The 22,515-nt window shown below is 43.6% G+C and overlaps 1 protein-coding gene across 1 annotated transcript in view; it reads left to right on the forward strand.

Moving 5' to 3' along the window:
- Positions 1 to 8,242: 8,242 nt before the first annotated feature.
- Ptpn9 (protein tyrosine phosphatase non-receptor type 9) overlaps positions 8,243 to 22,515 on the forward strand; it is a 90,258-nt gene continuing 75,985 nt past the window's right edge. Inside the window, exon 1 of the mRNA XM_059267940.1 lies at positions 8,243 to 8,949. Within this exon, the coding sequence (XP_059123923.1) occupies positions 8,785 to 8,949 (165 nt within the window). The 5' untranslated portion in view covers positions 8,243 to 8,784. The remainder of the gene's footprint in view (positions 8,950 to 22,515) is intronic.

A 22,515-nucleotide genomic window follows, 5' to 3' on the forward strand; every position in this document is an offset into this window, starting at 1 on the left:
GAATTATAAAACCACTTCTTACATTTATTTAGAAAATGATTTTATGGGTGGTTGAATATGCTGTAGAATTTAAGAACAAGTACTCTATTTAGTCCTGTGAATTTGATTAAAGAGAGCCTTAGACTACGGTAGAATGCGTACCTGTTATCGCAGCATTTGGAAAGTTAAGGCAGGAAAATTAGGAATTGACAGTAGCCTGGCCTGCCTGAGACCCTGAATCACAAATCAAGAGAATCAGGATAGCCTGAGGGTGGTGGTAGTGCAGAGAGAGCTCAGTGGTTAAGAGCACTTGCTGTTCCTGAAGAGTACCAGATTTGACTCCCAGCACTCACACGATAGCTCGTAAGCTCTTGCAACTCCAGTTCTGGGGATTTCAGACAATCTTGTGACCTCTACAGGCACCTGCATGCACATGGTGGACATACAGACATACAGTCACACATACACACATAAAGTTTTAAAAAGTTAGGTGCTAAAGAGATGGTTTGGCAGCTAAGAGTGTACTGCTCTTACAGAGGATAGGACTAGCACTCACACTGGGAATCACCTGTAACTCCAGGTGATCCAATGCCCTCTTTTGGACTCCATGAGCATGTATACTCACATGTACTATCCCCAAAGAGACATACATATATGCACATAATTAAAAAAATAAGAACATCTTTAAAACTATAAATAAACCACATATTTCGGAAAGAAACAATTTTCCTATCTACAAATTTCTTTATTAATAAAGAAATGACTCAAGAGCTAATGTGATGGCTCAGTGGCTTAAGGCAATTGCTGCCAAAGTCTGAGGACCTGAGTTCAATCCCCAGAACTCACATGGTAGCAGAGAACCAGCTCCCATAAAGTGTTCTCTGATTTCTACATATGTGCCATGGCACACATGCCCCCCCAATAAATATGTAATATATATATGTAATAAAAGTATGTATGTAATAAAAATATTTTAAATGAATTGAAGTGCTACTTTTTTTAACTTTATTTATCTTTATGTACATTGGTATTTTGCCCACATGTATGTCAGTTTGAAGGTGCCAGATTCACTGGAACTGTAGTTGCAGACAGTTGTGAGCTGCCATGTTGGTGCTGGGAATTGAACCCAGGTCCTCAGAAAGAGCAGCCAGTGCTCTCAACTGCTGAGCCATCTTTCCGGCCCAAAATGCTAGAATTTTTAAAGCAGATACAATTTTTTTGTTGTTTCTTTGAGACAGATCTCTCTATGTAGCTCTGGCTGTCCTGGAACTCACTATATATAGACCAGATCGGCCTTGAACTTGCAGAGATCTGCCTGCCTCTGCTGGGATTTAAGGCTATTGAGACTATACCAGCCCTCAGCCTTAAATTTTTGGTACTCTTGCCTCCACTCCTCAACTCTGCTTCAAGGTTTCATGCAGTGCTGGGGATCAAAATCTAACTCTGGGCCACTGTGCATGCTAGGCAAGCACCCTACCCACAGACGTACACACTTAGCTTTCCTTCCCTACCCTCATCTTTTGCTGGGGGAATGAGAATCGAACTTGGGTTTATCTTGTATTGGGTCTACAGATGTGCACTAACATGTTTGGCACTGGCGACTCTCTGTGTGTATGTGTAGGTGTGCATGCATATGCATGCATCTGGAGGCCAAAGGTCAATGTTGGGTATTTTCCTTGATTTCTATCTCATGTTTTAGATACAAGGACCTATATTGGTAATATGGGTCTTCTACATATGTGTGTGTATATACACATAACCATATATATCTTTTGTAAAATGAAATTTATGATTTTTCCTTTCTTATAGTATTATGGTGAGGTCAAATGAATAAATTATTTACTTATTTTAATTTTTTAGTTCTTGGTGTTTTGAGACAGGGCCTCTTTATGTAGCCCTGGCTGACCTACAACTCACTATGTAGACCAGACTGGCCTTGAACTCACAAAATTTTCTGCCTGCCTCTGCCTTCTGAATGCTGATCCCAATGGTATGCTACCGCAGCCAGCTGAAAATAACTTAGAACAGTGTCTAAGGGAAATAAGGTAAGGACACAACCAATGTCAACTTATTCCAGTGTCTGTACGGTATGATTTATTACTAAGTCCATTGAGGGTCATTATGTTGCGCCCAGTCTTTTGCTCTTTAATCTATTCTGTACTCCAAGATCTGTCTGAGCAGGATAGCTGTATCATGCTTGATTTTGTTAGTTCAAGATTGTAGTTTGGGCCTGGTTTGGTGACACACACCTTTGATCCTAACACTTTGGAGTCATAGGCATGTGGATCTCTGTGAGCTCAAGGCCCAGCCTGGTCTACACAGAGAATTCTAGACTAGCTAGAGCTACATAGTGAGACCCTATCTCAAAAAAGATGCTAGTTTGGGGCCGGTAGGATAGGTGGCTGCCATCAAACCTAGCAACCTGAGTTCTATCCCTAGGACCCACATGTCGCATTAAGCAAACTGGCTCCTGAAATTGTTCTTCCACGTGCATGGTATACACAGGCATGTGTGACACACACACATTAAATAAATAAATGTAATTTAAAAATCTAAAACCAACCAAACAAAAACAGATTGTAGTTAACTAGGTGTGGTAACACGCTCATAAACACATATAGTCCCAGCACTGGAGAGGTCAAGCTTGAGAATCAGGAGTTCAAGGTCATCCTCAGCTAAATAGAGAGTTCTGAACTACAGCAGGCCCATCTCAAAAGGACAACGATAATAAAAAAAAGACTATAAAAGATTATAGTTCAAGGCAATCCTAGTAGTACATGGCAGCCTATGCTTACTTGGGTAGTTAAGACAGAAGAATTGCCTTGAATTCCAGCCAGCATGGGCTACAGAGTGAGACCCTGGGACAATTACCCCCCCACCCCCAAATAAGAAAACAAATGAATAAACCCAAGCTAAATGTTGGCATTTGTACTCCGGTTCCAAGATTTTTCTCTAAGAGCAAAGATGGCCACTGAAGCACTTGAGGCTTGGTTTTTGGGTCTCATTCATTTCTGAACATTGTCCTGTTGAGCTTGTGATAAGTAACAATTCTAGCAAACTTCCTTTATTTAACTGCATTGCCATTGCCTGCGCACACATTTGCACCTCTGAACACCCCCAAGCTTTTTTCATTCAGTTCCGTTGCATCCTTTATTACTTTCCTTACCACATCGGTAGATTTAGTTATAAAGCCTGGGTTCAGGTTTCACCTCAGAAGAAATTGTGTAGCTGGCTCAATCACTGACTGCAGGTGCCCTAGGATCACTGGGCTAAAGAAGTGCAAAATTAATATCAGTAGTCGGTGGAGACAGGCTATCTTTCTGTTTCCAGTCGTTTGAAATAAATAAGGCATTCCTATTTCCTTTTTCTTCATTGGTTTATTTTATGCAGTGTTACTGAAAAAAATTACTTAGCAGGGCTACTGGTTGATCACTCATCCACTGACAACTTGCCTCATTTATGCACTGCTATTAAATGTCAGGCAGACTGTTTTATAGACCTGTGCACTCTCTGGCACTAAAAAGTCATCTGAGTTTGACTTACATCACAACGGACATATTTATGGATAGAAGAACCTTAGAATGCCAGATGTGGTGGAGCATGCCTGTAATCCAGTATTTGGGCAACCAGAAGTTTAAAGATAGTTTTGCATCTTTGGCTACAAAGTAAGTCCAAGGCCAGTCTGGGCTGTCTGAAACCCCATCTCAAAAAGTCAAAACCAAAAGAAGCTAGGTGTGTTGGCAGATACTTTTCATCCCAGCACCGAGGAGGCAGAGGCAGAAAGATGACTCCAAGTTTGTTGGTGCCACCCTATTCCACATAGGAAGTTCCAGGTCAGCCGAGGCTACAGAGGGAGGCTGTTTAAAAAAAAAAAGCAAAACAAGAAAAAGAACTTCAGAACCCAGCACTCAGGAAGCAGAGGCAGGCAGACCTCTTGAGTTTGGGGCCAGCCTGGTCTACAGAGTTCCAGGATAGCCAGGGCTACGCAGAGAAACCCTGTCTCAAAAAAAAAAAACAAAAAAAAAAAAACCAAAAAAACAAACCAAACAAACAAGAACTTTAGAAATAGTTAAAGCAGGAAACTATTATGACTCAATATTGATATAAATGCTACCATTATTGTTAATATTTAGGTGATAAATTCTTAGGTTGTTTAAAGAGGAATCTGTAGGATAATGAATCATAAAAAAAAAAAAAGCACCACCTTGATTGGGACTGTCATTAGAGTCCCATAGTGGCTTGCCAATGAAACATGTCACCCCCAATTAGACCTGCAGAGCATTGGCCTGGAGGGCCAAAGGACCAAATCATTAAATTTTGTGTTTAATCTGTCTCAGTACCATAGTCTGCTTTTTGCCTGGCTCCTCACTGTCGCAAAGTGAGCTTAAAGTCCCAGCCACACACTCCGGCAGCAGCGAAGGATCATCTCTTTATGTTACACTGGCACTCAAGAGCAGCGGCCTCCATCAATCTGTGGTCTTGGTTGTCTCTGTGTCCTGTAGTTTCTTACTCTGCTCTGTTCCGTTGTCTCCTCCTAACTCAGCTTAGTTCTAGAGCATTTCCCTTATTAGGGAGAAAACATGTATTTGTTTAAATGGCTGTTTTATTTATTTTTGTATTTACTTTTGGAGACAAGGTTTTACCATGTAACCCTGGCTGGCCTGAGTTGTGTAGACCTGGTTGGACACAAAATCACAGAGGTCCACCTGCCTTTTTCTTCCTCCTGACTGTCCCTCCTAAATGACTGTTTAGACATACACAAGTAAAGCTATACTGTCAGAGGCAAGATAGCGGCTACCCTTTAAAGCAGAAGTGACTGGAAGGGAACAAAATAGGACTGCATTTTGGGAAAAGTCTATGTTTTTTTTAAAGATTTTATTTATTTATTTAGTTTTTTGAGACAGGGTTTCTCTGTGTAGCCCTGGCTGTCCTGGAGCTCTGTAGACCAGATTGGCCTAGAACTCAGAGATCTGCCTGCCTCTGCCTCTCTAGTGCTGGTATTAAAGGTGTGCACCACCACAGCTACTGCCTGGTTTAAGATTATTTTTTAGGCCGGGCGGTGGTGGCGCACGCCTTTAATCCCAGCACTCGGGAGGCAGAGCCAGGCAGATCTCTGTGAGTTCGAGGCCAGCCTGGACTACCAAGTGAGTCCCAGGAAAGGCGCAAAGCTACACAGAGAAACCCTGTCTCGAAAAACCAAAAAAAAAGATTATTTTTTATTGCTTTTATTTATGTGTATGTCTGCATATGTGTTCACAGGTACCTGAAGAGGCCAGAAGCAGGTGTTGGATACCCTGGAGCTGGAATTAGAGATAGTTGTGAGCCACCTGATGTGGGTGCTGAGAACCAAAAGCAACTCCTCTAGAAGAGCCGCAAATGCTCTCAACTGCTGAACCATCCTCTCTAGCTCCAAGTTCTAATTCTTACTTTCTTTTTTTGTAACAAGGTTTCTCTTCTTAGCCCTAGACTGTCCTAGAATTCCCTCTGTAGACCAGGCTACCCTCGAACTCAGAGATCTGTCTGCCTCTGCTTCCAGAGTGCTGTGATTAAAGGCCTGTGCCACCACTCAAGTTTTATTTCTTGATTTGTTGGTTTTATGAGTATTCAGTGTATAAACACTCATGTGGCTGTATATTTACATTTTTGATTTTTCTCTTTGTACCATTAATAAAAAAGTAAGCACAATGCATCTTCCTTTCAGTTCTGCTTCCTAGATTCCCAGTGTCTCCCTGAAGAGAAAACCAGTTACCTTCCTTGTATATTCTTCCAAAGCTTTCCTGTGGATAAATGAGCTTACAAATAGGTATTTCTTTCTTTCTTTTTTTTTTTTTTTTTTTTTTTTTTTTGGTTTTTCGAGACAGGGTTTCTCTGTATAGCTTTGGAACCTGTCCTGGAACTCACTCTGTAGACCAGGCTGGCCTCAAACTTACAGAGATCTGCCTGCCTCTGCCTCCCAAGAACTGGGATCAAAGGTGTGCACCACCACCTCCTGGTTTTATGTTTTATCTTTGTTTTTTATGTGTGTGGCTGTTTTTTTCCCTGCATATATGTCTATTCATCACATGCTCCCTCAGAGGGCAGAAGAGGGTGTTGGATCCCTTGGGACTGGAGTAACCTAAGATTATGAGCTACCATGTAGGTACTAGAATTGAACCCAGGTCCTAAGGTCAGCCCAGTATTATTCTTTTTTTTATTTTTTTGAGACAGGGTTTCTTTGTGTAGCCTTGGCTGTCCAGGAACTAGCTGTGTAGATCAGGGTTATCTTGAACTCATGGAAATCTGCTTGCCTTTGTCTCCCAAATGCTGGGATTAAAGGCACACATCACTACCAGCGGGCATCAGCAGTTTCTCAAGCTCTGACCCATCTCTCCAGCCCCTGAGTGTTTCATTTTTTACTTCCTGTTACATCTTCCATAAAATTATAATGTCTTGCATACACACACAGTGCCTAATGTACCAGGCCTTTTCTTTTAGGCCATCAACCAGCTCCCAAATCATGACAAAGAGACTTATTAGTTTTGAATGCTCAGCCTAGCTTAGCTCTTTTCTGGCTAGCTCTTTTAACTTAAATGAACCTGTTTCTCTTTATCCACCTTTTGCTCGGGGCTCACTACCTCTCCTCTGTATGTCTTATTTTCGCTGCTTCTCTATGCTTCATTCCTCTCTTTGTTCTTTCTGAGCCTAGATTTCTCCTCCTCTGTATTCTCTCTGCCTGCCAGCCCTGCTTATCCTTTCTGTGCCTAGGTATTGGTCATTCAGCTCTTAGACCAATCAGGTACCTTAGGCAGGCAGGTGAAACAGATGCAACATATCTTTCAATAATTAAACACATATCCTTACATGGTTAAACAAATGCAGCATAAACAAAAGTAACACACCTTTACACAGTCTAAGTCATATTCTGCAGCATAAACAAATGCAACACATCTTTGCCCAGTTAAAATAATATTCCACAACAGCCTGGCATGTAAATATACTTGATACACAGGTTGTCTTCTAGTTTCCTACACTGAAACCAGCTCTTGGGTGGGTTCCTGAGTTCAACCTAGAGTCCATCTCACTGATGGCAAAAGACACACCTAGTTGAGGGGGCCAGGAGGGATGATCATGCTTTTAATCCCATCACTTAAGATGAAGATCTCTTCCAAGTTCAAGGTCTGCCTGATCTACATAGCCAGTTCCAGGTCAGCCAGAACTACAATACAGCCACGGCTATAGAGAGACCATTTCTCAACCACCCCCGCCCCCACCAAAAAACAACAACAACAACAAAAAAAACCCACCTTAGCTCAAGCTCCTACTGCACCGGTGCAAAAATGAGGTTACGCCTATATTGTAAGAAAAAAATTATTTTCAATTAAATATTTAAGGTTAGGTTTGCTGGTGCACAGGAAGGTGGATCTCTGCAAGTCTGAATCCAGTCTGGTCGCGTTCTACATTCTATGACTGCTGGCAGTACAGAGAGAAATCCCCTCCCTCTCTCTCTCTCTCTCTCACACACACACACACACACACACACACACACACACACACACAAAATATTTCTTAAAGTCAGGTGAGGTTGGGCATTACTTTTCAAGTCCTAAAGTTGATGCAGGGGCATGTGCGGGAGTCCCAGTTTCCTAGATCACTTGAACCCAATAGATCAAAACCAGCCTGAGCAAAGAGGGAGTTCAGACTCCATCCTGTTTTTAAAAAGTCCTCCAAGATGAGCACCAAAACCGACTGCATTTTCTTTTCTGCAGACTCTTCCCCTGGTTTCTTCTGGGTTAGAGTAAAACAAAGCCCTTGCAAAGGCTGTGGGGTTCCTGAATGAATTCTGACATCGGATGTCTTTTTCTTGTACGCGATTAAAATTAGCTACAATGATGCCGGAATACAGGATACATTGAGCAAAGAAATGTGGCCCTTGCTTATCTGTCAGATCCTTGGCATCTGAACTTCTTGGATCTCGCAGGCAACCTTTAAGACCCAAAGATGTGGGTTCCTCACGAATAGGTGGTAGCCGCCTGTGAACGCCGGGAAGGGTGCCCGTCATCCCCTAATTTTGGATTCTTTTAAACTCACAATCCGGCCTTCCTCTCCCTCCCCTCGGGGAGTCGCCTCCAGTCCTCCGCAGCCCCTCCCCCGCCGCTCCCCGCGGCCGGCCTCCCCTCCTCCCAGCTCCTCTCTGTCTCCCCCTCTCGGACAGCGTCCCCGTTCGGCCCGGCCCTCCCCGGCGCCTGTTTGTGAATGAGATGCTCAGTTTCTCAATGGAGCCGCGGGGGGCTCGGGCGGACGCGGCGCAGGCCGCAGCGCTGGCCCTGAGCCGGGAGGGGGACGCCTTTTCCTCGCTCGCTCGCGCCCGCCCTCCCTCTCGCCGCCGCGGCTTTTGAGGAACTGGGCCGCGAGGCCGCCGCGCAGGTCGCAGGGCCCGCATCCCGGAGGACGCCCGGGCTGGGCGGTCTCGAGGCGCCGGCGCTTTCTGGGCCAGCGAGCTTCGCACACGGTGGTGAAGACGCTCCGGCGGCCGGCGGCCCTCTGGAAATTCACGCCAGGAGCCTTCGCGGGGGGCTTTGACCAAAGTTGTCGGTTTCATTATTTCCTTTAAAAAAAAAAAAAACAAACCAAAAAAAACCCCGAGCTGCTGTTAGTTCCTCGCCTGCACTTTTTCCCTCCTCTGGAGAGGAGGGGTAGTGTGAGGAAAGGAGTGAAGAAAATACGAGGCATTTCCTCCCCGGGGGGAGCGACAGCCGAGTCTCCGCAGCCAGCAGGAGCGGCGTTGGCAGCCGCCGCGGGCGTCGGGCCGCCCCGGTCCCACCATGCATGAGCCGGCCGAGAGCTGCTGAGGCGCCGGGCCGCAGAAGCGGAGTTCGAGTGCAGCGGGCTCCGGCGCTCGCGGACCAGTCCTGTCCCCGCGGCGGCGGGATGGAGCCGGCGACCGCGCCCCGGCCGGACATGGCGCCGGAGCTGACCCCCGAGGAGGAGCAGGTAAGCGCGGCCGCCGCGGTGGGTGTGTCCGAGCTTCCGAGGCCTAGGCCGGCCTCGGCTCGCCAGGCTGCGCTCCTCGCCCCGGGCCCTCCGCGCTCCTGCTCACGTTTCAGGCCTGCAGGCTGGCCTCTCCGGCCGGAGACCGCGCCCCAGGCCGCCGCCTGCCCATCCCGGGAGCCGCGGGACCCCCGGCTCTGAGATTCTTATGCCCCGAGGCTTCCGCCTCCCCACCCCCACTCGGCCGCTCTGTTCCAGTGAATATTAAAGTTCCCCGAACTGGGGTAGGCTCCCCACGGGATGATCGCAGAACACCTTGCCCCCGGCCCTTCTCTCTCACAAAGGTTTTGTTTCTTTCCTTGAGGGTCAGTTGTTTTTCAAGGGCAAGAAAAGCCATTTGGGGGAGGATTCTTAGGTGGTTATCTCCGTTCCCAAGAAGGGGGGAGGTAGCGCTGGTAAATAGGTGCCCTAGTTTCTCAAAGGAGCCCCTTCATGCTTTCCAGACTGCTGTGACAGGCCTACTTGGACAGATCCTGAAAGATCTGCCTTTTCTATAGCTCCACAATTCCCTGGCCCTGACCTCCGTATTCTGCTTTCCCAGGCTAGGCTCTTCCCCTCATCCTCACTTCCCTGCCCCCACCCCATCTGACTGTCTCCATCTTTCTGAAGCCCTCATTGGAGTTCCGTTGTCCCTTTTTAAAGCTTATGACCTTAAGTTTCCAGAAAGGAGTGGTTTGCATTATCATTTTGAGGGGATTCGGTGAGAGAGAAGCCTAGTGCTCTTGTAACTTTCCACCCCATGTTTCAGCCGTGGAAACACCGGACTGCTTCTGAGGAAGATAGGAAAGTCAGCTAGATGAGATAGGAACCCCACAGGCTGGCTTCTTGCTTCTCTCTCCATGGCACTGCTCATACCCAAACATAGCTGTGCTCAAATATGGCCATAGTCTGGTTGTCCCTTAAAAAAAAAAAGTAGTAATTGAAAGAGGAAAAGGTGAGGCATGCTGGAAACCCATTTCACGATCTCTAGCCTTTGTTCACAAGGCCCGTATTTGCTAGCAGTCTGTAGAGGGGAGACTGTCTCTTTTGATAAAACTAATATTGGTTTAATGGGCTTTATTTAAGACCTGATTTTTTTTTTTTTGGTGGGGGTAGTTAGAGTTTCTCTGTGTAGCCTTGGCTGTCCTGGATCTCGCTCTGTAGACCAGGCTGTCCTCCAACTCACAGAGATCCACCAGCCTCCCGAGTGCTGGAATTAAAGGTGTGCACCACCACGCCTGGCTCACGCAGCTGGGTGTTTTCAAAATGCTAAGTGAAACACTGGGTGCAATCGGGTGGCCAAGGAGCCCACTCTCCCAGAAGGGGAATATGCCTCAGTACTAATGCGATAGGTTGATTTATTTTTATTTTTATTTTTTTACTTCCCGAGTGACTTTTTTTTTTTTTCTCAACACTTTCGTTGTTTTTCTTTCATTCCCAAAATGGTCTTAAGATGAGTATGTTTCTGTCATATGACAGATCCCACTTTATAGTAGTACCCTGCCAACTTCTCTTCAGTTCTGAGGATTGAATCCAGGGCCATATCCCCAGCATTCAGAGCAGTTTTTATTTACCATTCTCCTTCACTTACAAGATTGTAGGCTCATTGAGGGTAGGCCCCTGTCTTTCATCTCTCTGACACCTGTTTATGTACACGGTAGTGAGGGCTAAATGTATTGTGCTAGTCACACAGTATTCTCAGGATAGCTGAAAATCCAATACCCATTTTTGTTATTATCTTTCCATTCTTGATTTAAAAAAAAAAAATCCTGTTGACCATAGAAGCCTTTTTAAAACTGGATACTGATTCTGTCTAAGAAATCCAGAGACAACTATTTTTTCCTTTTTAGTTTTTAATTGGCTTTATTATTGATTTTAGAATCAGACAAGTGTTCATTCATAGAATAAAATAAATGTCGCTATGGGCGGAGGAGAAGTTTGGTTTTATAAAGTGGAAGAGAGCAGGAATGAGACCTAGCAGTGGGTTGGCCTTATCAAAGGTAACTTCTTTTAGCTTTTTTTTTTTTTTTTTTTTTTTTGGTTTTTCGAGACAGGGTTTCTCTGTGTAGCTTTGCGCCTTTCCTGGAACTCACTTGGTAGCCCAGGCTGGCCTCGAACTCACAGAGATCCGCCTGGCTCTGCCTCCCGAGTGCTGGGATTAAAGGCGTGCGCCACCACCGCCCGGCCTTCTTTTAGCTTTTTAAGACAAGTTCTCACTCTGTGTGACCTACAAACTTCTGTCTTCCTACTAGATTTTTTTTGATTGGTTTTAGAGGAACAGTTTTCTTTCTTATTTCCCTTGGGGTACATCAGATTTGAAGTTTCAAGGCCTCAGTGAGGTGTGGAGGTGTGCACAGAGACCTGTAACCCCAGCACTTGGCAGGAGGAGGCAAGATCAGACACTCAAGGTCATCCCCAGCATATTTAGTGATTGGTTTTTAATATTATATTTTGTATATGTATACATGTACATCTGAGTGCAGTTGCCTACCAAGTTGAGAAGAGGACAGCTGATTCCCCTGGAGATGGAGTTAGAGGAAGTTGTGAGCTGCCCAATGTAGTAGGTGCTGGGAACCGAACCTGGGTCCTCTGAAGGAGCAGTATATACTCTAATGCACTGAGCCGTCTTCTATCCTTTGGGTAGTGATTTTGAGGCCAGCCTGGTCCTCAGGAGACTCTGCTGGACCTGGCTGCACATGTATTTAAGCCAGAACTGAGGAGGTAGAGGCAAGCAGATCTCTGTGCGTTTGAGGCCAGCCTGGTCTATATGGTGAGCTCCTGGTTAGCCAAGGCTACATAGTGATACCCTGTCTCCAAAAAAAAAAGCACCAGTGTCATTAGAAAGAAAATTAAAAATATAAAACTAAGAAAAGTAGATACTTAAGGATTGAATAAGAACATTCAATTCACAGAGTTAGTATTGTAACTAGAGGTTCTTTTCTCTACTTCACTAGAGAAAAAATAATAAAATTGAGTAACTGTGACCTAGAAGAAAACCCCAACAAAACAAAAACAAACAATTGTGCCTGATTCCCAATGACAAATTTTCTAGTCATTCCAAAATGTTGAAATACAAATTTTTCTTTTTTTGGTTTTTCTAGACAGGGTTTCTCTGTATAGCCCTAGCTGTCCTGGACTCACTCTGTAGACCAGGTTGAACTCAGGGATCCGCTTGCCTCGGCTTCCTAAGTGTTAAGATTAAAGGCATTCGCCGGGCGGTGGTGGCGCACGCCTTTAATCCCAGCACTCGGGAGGCAGAGCCAGGCGGATCTCTGTGAGTTCGAGGCCAGCCTGGGCTACCAAGTGAGTCCCAGGAAAGGCGCAAAGCTACACAGAGAGACCCTGTCTCGAAAAACCAAAAAAAAAAAAAAAAAAAAAAAGATTAGAGGCATTCACCACCAACACTCGGCCTAGTCTTTTATTTTATCTCAATAAAACATGAAGTTTTAAAATTAATTAGCTAATTAATTAATTAATTTTGAGGTAAGGTCTCCCTATGTAGCCCTGCCTGGTGTGGAACTTGCCGTGTAGAGCAAGCTGGCCTTAATCTCACGGAGATTCATCCACCTGTTTATGCCTCCCATGTACTGGGATTAAAGATGTGTACTATCATGCCTAGCCACATCCTCATATTCTAGAGTGTTGGCATTATAGGCTTGTTCCATTAGCATAAGAGGAAATCTTTTTTGGTTTTTTTTTTTTTGAGACAGGGTTTCTCTGTGTAGCCCTCTCCTGGAACATGCTCTTTAGACCATATTGACCTTGAACTGGTTTCTCCTGCCTCTGCCTCTTGAGTAATGGGATTAAAAGCATGCACCAGTGTGGTAAAAATCAACATTGGGGAGGCATAGACAGAGGCCCTCCTTGAGTTTGAGGCCAGCTTGTTTTTCATAATGACTTCCAGGCCAGCCAGGACTGCATAGTAAGACCATGTTCTAAAAAATAAAAAGGGATTTAAAAAAAGAAAAAGAAAGTTGTTGGGGTTAGTTGGTTCTTATTTTTTATTTCTATTTGTTTTCTTAACTTTTTTTGTGGAAAGGGTAATATAACCCAGAGCCTTGTGATGAGCTATACCCTGTCATGAAACCCTGTTCTGTAAGGAAATAGATTACAATGGATTAACATATATTCAGGGGTGGGTGGGAGGTGGTGGGGGTGGGGTGGGGTGGGGTGGGGAGTGTTCATCTTTTTGAAATGTTTCAACTGCTTTATAGCTACTTGAGGACTACTGCCTCCTGGGTATGTCTTTCTGTAGTCATGCCAATCAGAATCCTGGACACTTTGTTGCTCTTCTCCCTTGTATAAAAGGTATCATTGGTTTTCTTTAGTATCTCTTGAATTTATCAGCTTCAATCTTGTCACCATCACTGTGATCAAACCCACCTTGTCCAAACTACTGTTGTATCCTAATAAGTTTATTTAAAATTTCTTTTAACACTTATTTTCCTCTTGGATCCATCTATATTTGAGAAGCCAAAGTCAAATTGTAAGTCTGATTGCATTTTCCCCTCAGCCTGCCTGCCTCCCAGATAAGCACTGAAGGGAGTATTTTCTTTTGCTTTGATGGTTCTGGTGATTGAATCCAGGGCCTTGCATGGGAAAAGCATGTTCTATAGCCTTTTAAGAGTTTTTCATTTTTCTTCAGATTTTGGACAGCCTTAGCTACTTTTTAAAGATGTATTGTTATTTATATGTATGTTTGTATCATGTGTATACATGCACTCTCGGAGGTTAGAAGAGGGAGTTAGACACCCTGGAGCTGGAGTTTTGGGTGGTTATGAGTGGTGCAGTGCAGATGCTGGGAACTGAACTCAGGTCCTTTTCTGCAAGAGCAGAAAGCACTGTTACATGCTGAGCATCTCTCTGGCCCTTCATGCTGTTTCTATCTCAGAAATACCAGTCACAGCGCTCTTCATTCTTGCTGTGCTTCCTCCTGCTACTGCGTCCGTACACACTGCTTTCTACTTCTGGAAACCTCTTTCATTTGCCCTCAGTCCTTGTCATTTACCTTTCAGTTTTACCTTCCTGTGGAAGATAGTCTTAGCTTTCAATTAGGTTAAACCCCTTAACTGGCTCTTACTTACCTCCCTGCCCTTGACGTCGTTTATCATGCATTTGTACTTCCCTGATTTCATGACTATGAACTTCACAAGAGTCTAAACATTTTGCTTTTACTCACCATCGTAACAAATTGCCTAGCAAGGCTAAAAGTCAATGGTCAGGAAATCCTTTTGGAAAAAGAGAAAAGTAGCAGTCCTCTTAGACTCTTTGTCCATCAGGGCTGGTGTTTCAGGCCTGCAGTCCCAGCACTGTGGAGGCGGAGGCAGGAAGACTGATTTGAGGCAAGCCTGGGCTAGGTAGTGAAACCCTGTCTCAAAAAGAAACAAGACAATACATTTTTTAATATGTCTTTTGATAAAACTTTGTTTTTTGTTTTTATAAACTTAAACCTGTTGTGGTGGCACACGCCTTTAATTGTAGCACTTGGGAGGTAGAGGCAGGTAGATCCCTGTAAGTTTGAAGCCAGTCTGGTCTACAAAGGGAGTTCCAAGGCAAACCGCCCCCCCCCCCCAATTTCTTTGTTTTTGTTTTTCTGTGTAGCCTTGGCTGTCCTGGAACTCTCAGAGATCCGCCTGCCTGTGCCTCCCGAACGTTGGGATTAAAGGCTGGAAGCTAGCTAGGGTGTGGTGACTAATGCCTTTAATTACATCACTTGGGAAACAGAGGTAGGTAGATCTTGAGTTTAAGGCCAGCTCTAGGACAGTCATGGCTATGTAGAGAGATCCTATCTCAAACAAAAAAATTACTGAGAAAATGCATGTTTGTGTGTGTGTGTCTTTGTGTACAAGGTCCAAGGATGACCTCTGATGTTATCTTTAGGAATGCCATCTGTCTTACTTGCTGTGACAAAACATTATGACAAAGCAATTCATAAAAGACAGTGTTGACAGACAGTGGTGGCACATGCCTTTAATCCCAGCACTTGGGAGGCAGAGGCAAGTGGATCTTTGAGTTTGATGGAAGCCAGCCTGGTCTACAGAGCAAGTTTCAGGACAGCCAGGGCTACACAGAGAAACCCTGTCTTGGGAAAAACAAAACAAAACAAAACATTGTTTAGCTGGGCAGCGGCGGCGCATGCCTTTTATCCCAGTACTGGGGAGGCAGAGGCAGGTAGATCTCTGAGTTCGAGATCAGGCTGGTCTATGGAGTGAGCTCTAGGACACAGTGAAACCTGGTCAGGAAACAAAACAAAAGGAAACAAACAAAAAGACAGTGTTTAATTTGTCTTATGGTTTTAGAGGGTTAGAGTCCATGAAGGCAGAGTAGAAGCATGGCGGCAGCAACATGAGAGCTAACATCTTGATCCAAAGTAAGGTTAAACAGAAAGCATTGGAAATTGCAGAACTCTTAAAATCTCAAAGCCCACTCCCATGTCACACTTTCTCTATCAAGTCCACGCCTCCTAATTCTTCCCAAACAGTGCCATCAGCTGAGGACCTAATATTCAAATATATGCACCTTTGTGGGCCATTATCATTCAAACCACCACACCATCCATATTCTTTGAGACAAGGTCTCTTGCTGGCTTGGAGCTCACCAATTAGACTCGACCCAAGGATCTTCTTGTCCCTGCCTTCCTAGCACAGGGATTATAATTGTGTGCTCCAAGGTCTGCGAGTTATACATAGGTTCTGAAGATGAAACTCGGGTCCTTGTGCTTGCAAGGCAGGCATTTGACCAACTGAGCCATCTTCCTAATCCCTTCCCCCTACTTTCTTTTGATTTTGATTTTTTTGAAATCAAGTTTCATATGGCCTTGTCTGGCCTCTCTGTGAATGCCCCTGAGTTTCTGATCTTCCGGCTTGCCTCCACTTACTCAGTGTTGGGATTGCAGTTTTGAGTCACCATGTCAGATTTTTTTTTTTTTTTTTTTTTTTAAGATTTATTTATTTACTATGTATACAGTGTTCTGACTGCATGTGTCCCTGCAGGCCAGAAGAGGGCGCCAGATCTCATTACAGATGGTTGTGAGCCACCATGTGGTTGCTGAGAATTGAACTCAGGACCTTTGGAAGAGCAGTCAGTGCTCTTCACCTCTGAGCCATCTCTCCAGCCCACCATGTCAGATTTTATATGTTATGATGCTGGTGATTAAACCCAGGGCTTATGCATGCTAGGCAAACACTACTAACTGAGCTATATCCCCTGACCATTAATTGTATTTACTTATTTATATATTTTTTTAAAGATTTATTTTTAAAAATTTTAAAAATATTTTTTATTAGATTTATTCATTTTATTTTGTGTGTGAGTTTTTTTATCTGCCTGTATGTATGTGCACCATGTGCATGCTTGGTGTCTGCAGAGGTCAGAGGAGGGCATCGGATCCCTTGGAACTGGAGTTAGAGACAATTATTAGACACCATATGGGTCCTGGGAATCGAACCTAGGTCCTCTGGAAGAGTAGCCAGTGCTTTTAACCTCCAAGCCACCTTTCCTACCCCCTACTTTTATTTGTGTGTGTGTGTGTGTGTGTGCGCGCGCGCGCGCAGGTACTGGAAGAGAACAGAAGCATCAGATCCCCTTAGAGCTGGAGTAACAGGGTTGTGAGCTGTCCAAAGTGGGTTTTGGGATCTGAACCTTGACTAGAAAAGTACCTGCTTTTAATTCCCACGATATTTCTTCAACCCTATCATTTTTAGTTTTTCAAATTTGATAAACTTTTTGATAATAATCATTATAGTTGGGTGTGGTACACAGGCCTGTAATTTCAGCATTTGGAAACAGGCAGATGGATCAGGAGTTCAACTTTAACACTAACTATATCTCAAATTTGAGGTTAGCCTGGATAACATGAGACTGTGTGTCAAAAAGCAAAAAAGAAAGCCATTAATGTTTTATAGTTCTATTATCCTTTATCGTCATGTGTTGACTTGATATAAATCCTCATTTGTAATTACGGTATTTTTTTGCCTTCATTTTATTTCGTTATTTATTTAAAATTTTATTTTGTAGCTGGGCAGTGGTGGTGCACACCCTTTATCCCAGCACTTGGGAGGCAGAGGCAGGAGAATCTCTGTGAGTTTGAGGCCAGCCTGGTCTACAAAGTGAGTTGCAGGATAGCAGAACTGTTACATAGAGAAACCCTGTCTAGAAAAAATTGTATTCTGTGTGTATTTTGTAGTGTGTATATTTAGTGTGTAAGGGCATGCATGTACCATGGGGTATGTGCCATGGCTTATCTTATCTGGAGGCCAGAGACAACCTCAGGTCATCATTCCTCACTCATTCTCAGTGTGTTTGAGACAGGACTTTTGGCAGCCAACCGCATAGACCAGGCTGACTGGCCCCGAACTCCTGAGATTTTCCTGCCTGCCTTCCATCTTCCCTTTATTGTGCAGCCATTACAGCGTCATCTGCTGCTGTTTCTGGCTTTCATGTGAGTCTGGGAATCCGTACTTAGGTTGTCCGGCTCGACAGTGAGTGGCTTCACCTGGCATGTTTCTCCTCAGCACTCTTGTTCTTTGTGTTTGCTGCCTGCAGGTGGGATTCAGGCCTGTTCCTGAGCTACTTCCTTCCCTGCCTCTATTTCTTGCTTTCATTTTTCCAGTTCCTCAGTACCGAGTCTGCAGCGAGGTTATAAGGAAAACACATCTTTAAGGAGTTTACTTGAAAAACAGCAGAATAATAAGAGTAACTCTTCCGGAGCTTCTGCTCTGGGTCAGACTCTGCTGACTATTTCTCTGTTGATCTTAGCTGGATGGCAGAAAAGCTTGTGTGTTAGGCGTTTCTCATATAGTTAATCCTCCCAGTGGAAACTGGAATTAAATCTTGTCATTTTGCAAACAAAATTCAGACTGAAAGAGGAAAATTGCCCAAGATCAGTTAACTAGCAAATGATGAACTGCAATTTCTACCCATGTCTATGTTTTTGTCTCCACTACCGGTATTTATTCTATTTAACTTCATTATTTCTTATGAAGCAAGTGGCTAGTTTATTCAGATACTGCAGTGGGCAACACAGAAAACAGCTATTTTGGGAGTTTATGTATTGATTGATATACTTGTTTGGTTTTGATAATGCGTGTGTGTGTGTGTGTGTGTGTGTGTGTGTGTGTGTGTGTACACGTACATGTGTATATGTGTATATGTGTGAGTGAGTAAATGTGTGTGTGTGTGTGTGTGATATGTGTTATTTATTATGTGGTGCTGTATTATGCGGAGCTGTTTATCATGGGAGAAAAGCCATGAGGTACAACAGAACCCACTATAAGAATTTATTAAGGGAAGGGAACAGAAGGTAGTGCTTAGGCCTATTGAAAGATCGTGCAGGAAGAGAGGAAAGGGATAGATGGAACCTGCTTTTTTATAGGTTCCCCCTGTACATGCGCTATGGGCTTACGTAGCTGTGCCATGCATGTGCATAGACTGTGTGATCATGCTGTGCACAAATTATGTGATCATGCAGCACGTGGATTACTTAGGACATAAGGCCCTGGGATGACTAAGTCTCTTGCTTGGCTATTGGACAGTGTGTGTGCGGTCATGTAGCTGGGGGAGTGACTAGGAATTCCAACAGTATGTATGTATGTACATGCTTGAATGCACACATGGGGAAGCTAGAGCATCCTGCTCTATCACTCCTCATGTTTTCCTTTGAGACAGGATCTCTTCTCGCATCTGGACCTGGTCTGGTATCCAGTAATCCCCAGTGATCCTTCTGGCTTCATGCTCCTCCACTTTTCATAGTGCCGAGGTTAGAGCCATCTGTGTAGCCATGACCAGAGTTTTATGTGTTAGGATCCAAACTCAGGTTCTCAGGCTTGAGTAACAAGTGTTACTACTCAATTCAGTCATTTCCCATTAATAATGCTTCTTAAGATATGGTCTTATTGCCAGGCGGTGGTGGCACACGCCTTTAATCCCAGCACCTGGGAATCAGAAGCAGGAGGATCTCTGTGAGTTCAAACCAGCCTGATCTATATAGCAAGCTCCAGGACAGCCAGGACTACATAGAGAGACTCTGTCTCAAAACAACCCCCAGACAGGTTTTATTGCAGGCTGTCGTTCTGCATACCTTTAATCCCAGTGTTGGAGAAGTAAAGCTGGCAGATCTCTGTAAGATAATGCCAGGTTGGTATACATTAGAGCTTTCGGACAGCTAAGGTTATATAGTGAGACCTTGTCTACCATCCCCCCCCCAAAAAAAAAGAAAAAAATAAGTTTTATAAAATTGATCACAGTAGCACCTGCCTGTGATCTCAGAACTTGGGAGACTGAGGTAGGAGGTCCTGCTATGAGTTCAAGGCCAGCTTAGGCTATATAGTAAGACCTTGTCTTAAAACAAAGTTTATAAAGTTCAGACTTGATTGGACTGGGTATTGTGGTTAATACCTATACCCCTAGTGCATGATAGGCTAAGGTAGAAAGGTTGCTTGAGATCATCTTGGGCAACATGATGGGAAATTATTTCAAAAGAAGAAAAAAAAAAAAAAAAAGGGGGAGAGGAGGCTGGAGATATGGCTCAGCAGTTAGGAGCACTGTCTGCCTTTCCCGAGGACCCAGGTTTGATTCCCAGCACCCACATGGCATCTCACAACTGTCTGCAACTCCAGTTCCAGGGGACCAATGCCCTCCTGGCCTCCTCAGGCACCAGGCTCACTAGGGATATATAGATATACATGCAGGCAAAACACCCATACACATAGATAAAATAAAACTTGAAGAAAGACAGGAAGAGAGATGAGAGAGAGAGAGAGAGAGCCCGAGAGAGCGAGAGAGCGAGAGCGAGCGCACGCGCTGTGCATTGCAGCAGAAGCCTGTGCTTGATACTGTTACTCTTGGACAAGCTTGGTCCTTAAGGTGGAGTTGGAGCTCTGCATGTCAGGTGTGGCCTTGATCACAGCCATGTTTTGTTTTCTTTGTGCCTTCTTTAACACAATAGAAATAGCTGTTCTTTGAGCCTAATGTAATGAATATTATTACCTCTTCAAATTAAAAGTCAAGGTGTGTTTTTGTGTTAATAGCTATCTTTTGGATATGCTTATGTGTAGATGTATAAGGCTTAATAGGCTTGTAATTTGTTGGTGTGAAAGGATAATTTCTTTTTTCCCTTTTTTTTATTAAAATGATTTATTTATTTTTATTTTATGTGCATTGGGGTATATTATGTGCCTGCTAGTGTATCTGTGTGAGGATGTTGGATCCCTTGGAACTAGAGTTATAGACAGGTGTGAACTGCTGTGTGAGCACTGGGAATTGAACCAAGGTCCTTTGGAAGAACAGCCCGTGTTCTTAACCACTGAGCCATCTCTCCAGCCCCCACCCCCAACTTCTTTTGAGAGAGGGTCTCACTGGCTGCCCTAGAGCTCCCTATGTAGACCAGGCTGGCTTGGCCAAAGGGTGTCAGATCTGCTGGAACTAGAGTTACAGTCAGTTGTGATGTAGATGCTAGGAACCTGGTCCTCTTTAAGAGCAGTAAGTGCTCTTAACTGCTGAGCCATCTCTCCAGCACCCTAAATGCTAATTCCTATGTATCTCTATTAACCTTTATTCTCATTTTGTATAACTGACAGAAGTTAAGTGGGCTTTGTTTAGTTATCCTTTTTGTCTGTAAGGACGATTGTTAGACTGTCTTTGAAGTACACTAAGAGTCATGGTGGCTCAGACTGGAACACTGGCGCCTGGGCAGTTGAAGTTGGAGGATTGCCATGGGTTTGAGTACGACCTGGACTAACTAGTGAGATTCCGTCTCACAGAAAGGGGCTAGAGTTGGGGAGGTAGCTCATTTAGGAAAGTGTTTTTACCTTGTAAGCATGAGAGCCTGATTTGATCCCCAGAACTCAGAAAGAACTGTGAGCTACCATGTCCAGCATGTGATTTAGTTTATTCATTTCATTATTTATTTTAGTGCTAGGGATTGAACCTAGGACCCAGTGAATGCTAAACATGTAATCTAATATTAATCTACACCTTTTCAAGACAGGGTTTTTCTGTGTAGTCCTGGCTATCCTGGAATTAGCTCTGTAGACTAGGCTGGCCTGGAATCACAGAGATTCATCTGCCTCTACCTCCTGAGTGCTGAGATTAAAGGCGTGAGCCACCACAGTCCAGCTCTAGTCTTACGTTTTTTTTTTTTAATTTTAATTAATTACAAATTTTAAAAAATGAGCTAGTATTCTCCAGTGTTCTCAGTACGTAGACCATCTTGGCCTAGAACTTGCTGAGTAGATCAGGCTGGCCTCAAACTCATATTTTTCTGTCTGGGCTTTCAGAGTGCTGGTATTAAAGGTTTGTGCAACCATGCTTATTTTTTGAGACAAGATCTCATTTTGTGGCCCAGATTGGCCTTGAAAAGTCACTGCCACAATTTACCTATTAGTGTTTATTTGCAAAGCTTGTAAAGGAAGTCCTTATTTTTGATATCATAGCATTGTAAGGACCAAAAAAGGACTCACTGGAGCACTTAGTGTGATGCTTGTATAGTAAACAGTCAATCAAGTTAGCCACTGATACATTCCTTTGGGGGATTTTGTTATTTAAACCAATCCTAAGGAGGAACAACAATTTGTATTTACCCTGGGACTTAATATATTTACTGGGTTTTTAAAAAATGTTTAGTTAGTAAGTTAGTATTTTGAGACAAGGTCTCACTGTGTAGACTTGGCTAGTCTGGAACTTGCTTTGTAGACCAAGCTGGTCTTCAACCCAAAGATCATTCCTGGCTGATATATATATATATCTATATATATCTATATATATAGATATATATATATATCTCATGTGCATTTGTGTGTGTGAGTGTGGGTTGTGCATGTGAGTGGAATGCCCGAAGAGTCCAGAAGAGGATGTCAGATCCCCTGGAGCTGGAGTTACAGGCAGTTGTGAACCATCATGAGGGTATTGGAATTGGACTCTGCTCCTCTAGAAGAACAGCACTCACTCTTTTTTTTCTTCTTTATCCGCACTCTTAACTGCTGAGCCATCTCTCCAACCCTTTAGTGTTTTGTCTTTTTAACTTGTTTTGTGTGTGATGCTATGGATTGAACACCATTATCACAGTTATTAAAACCAACAATTAATAAACCTGAAAAGTTTCTGCACAGCAAAGGACATCATCATTCAGACAAAGCAGCAATATACAGAATGGAAAAATAGTTTTTATTACCTACATATCAAATAAAGGGCTCATATCCAATATATATATAAGTAACTCAAAAGACTGGATATCTACAGAGCTAATAACTCAATTTTTAAAAACAGATTAGATACAGATCTAAACAGAATTTTCAATAGAACTTGGATTTGTTTATTCTGGGCAGTTTCTCTACCACTGAAGTACACCCATAGCCCTAGTGTGGGTTTTTTTAAAAAAATAATTTATTTATTTTTATTTTATGTGCATTAGTGTTCTGCCTGTATGCATGTCTGTGTGAGGATGTCAGATCTTGTAGTTACAGAGAGTTTTATTTGTTAGCTGCCATGTGGGTGCTGGGAATTGAACTCATGACCTCTGGAAGAGCAGTCAGT

Source organism: Peromyscus eremicus, chromosome 7 (assembly GCF_949786415.1).
Source record: "Peromyscus eremicus chromosome 7, PerEre_H2_v1, whole genome shotgun sequence".
Taxonomy (NCBI): domain Eukaryota; kingdom Metazoa; phylum Chordata; class Mammalia; order Rodentia; family Cricetidae; genus Peromyscus; species Peromyscus eremicus.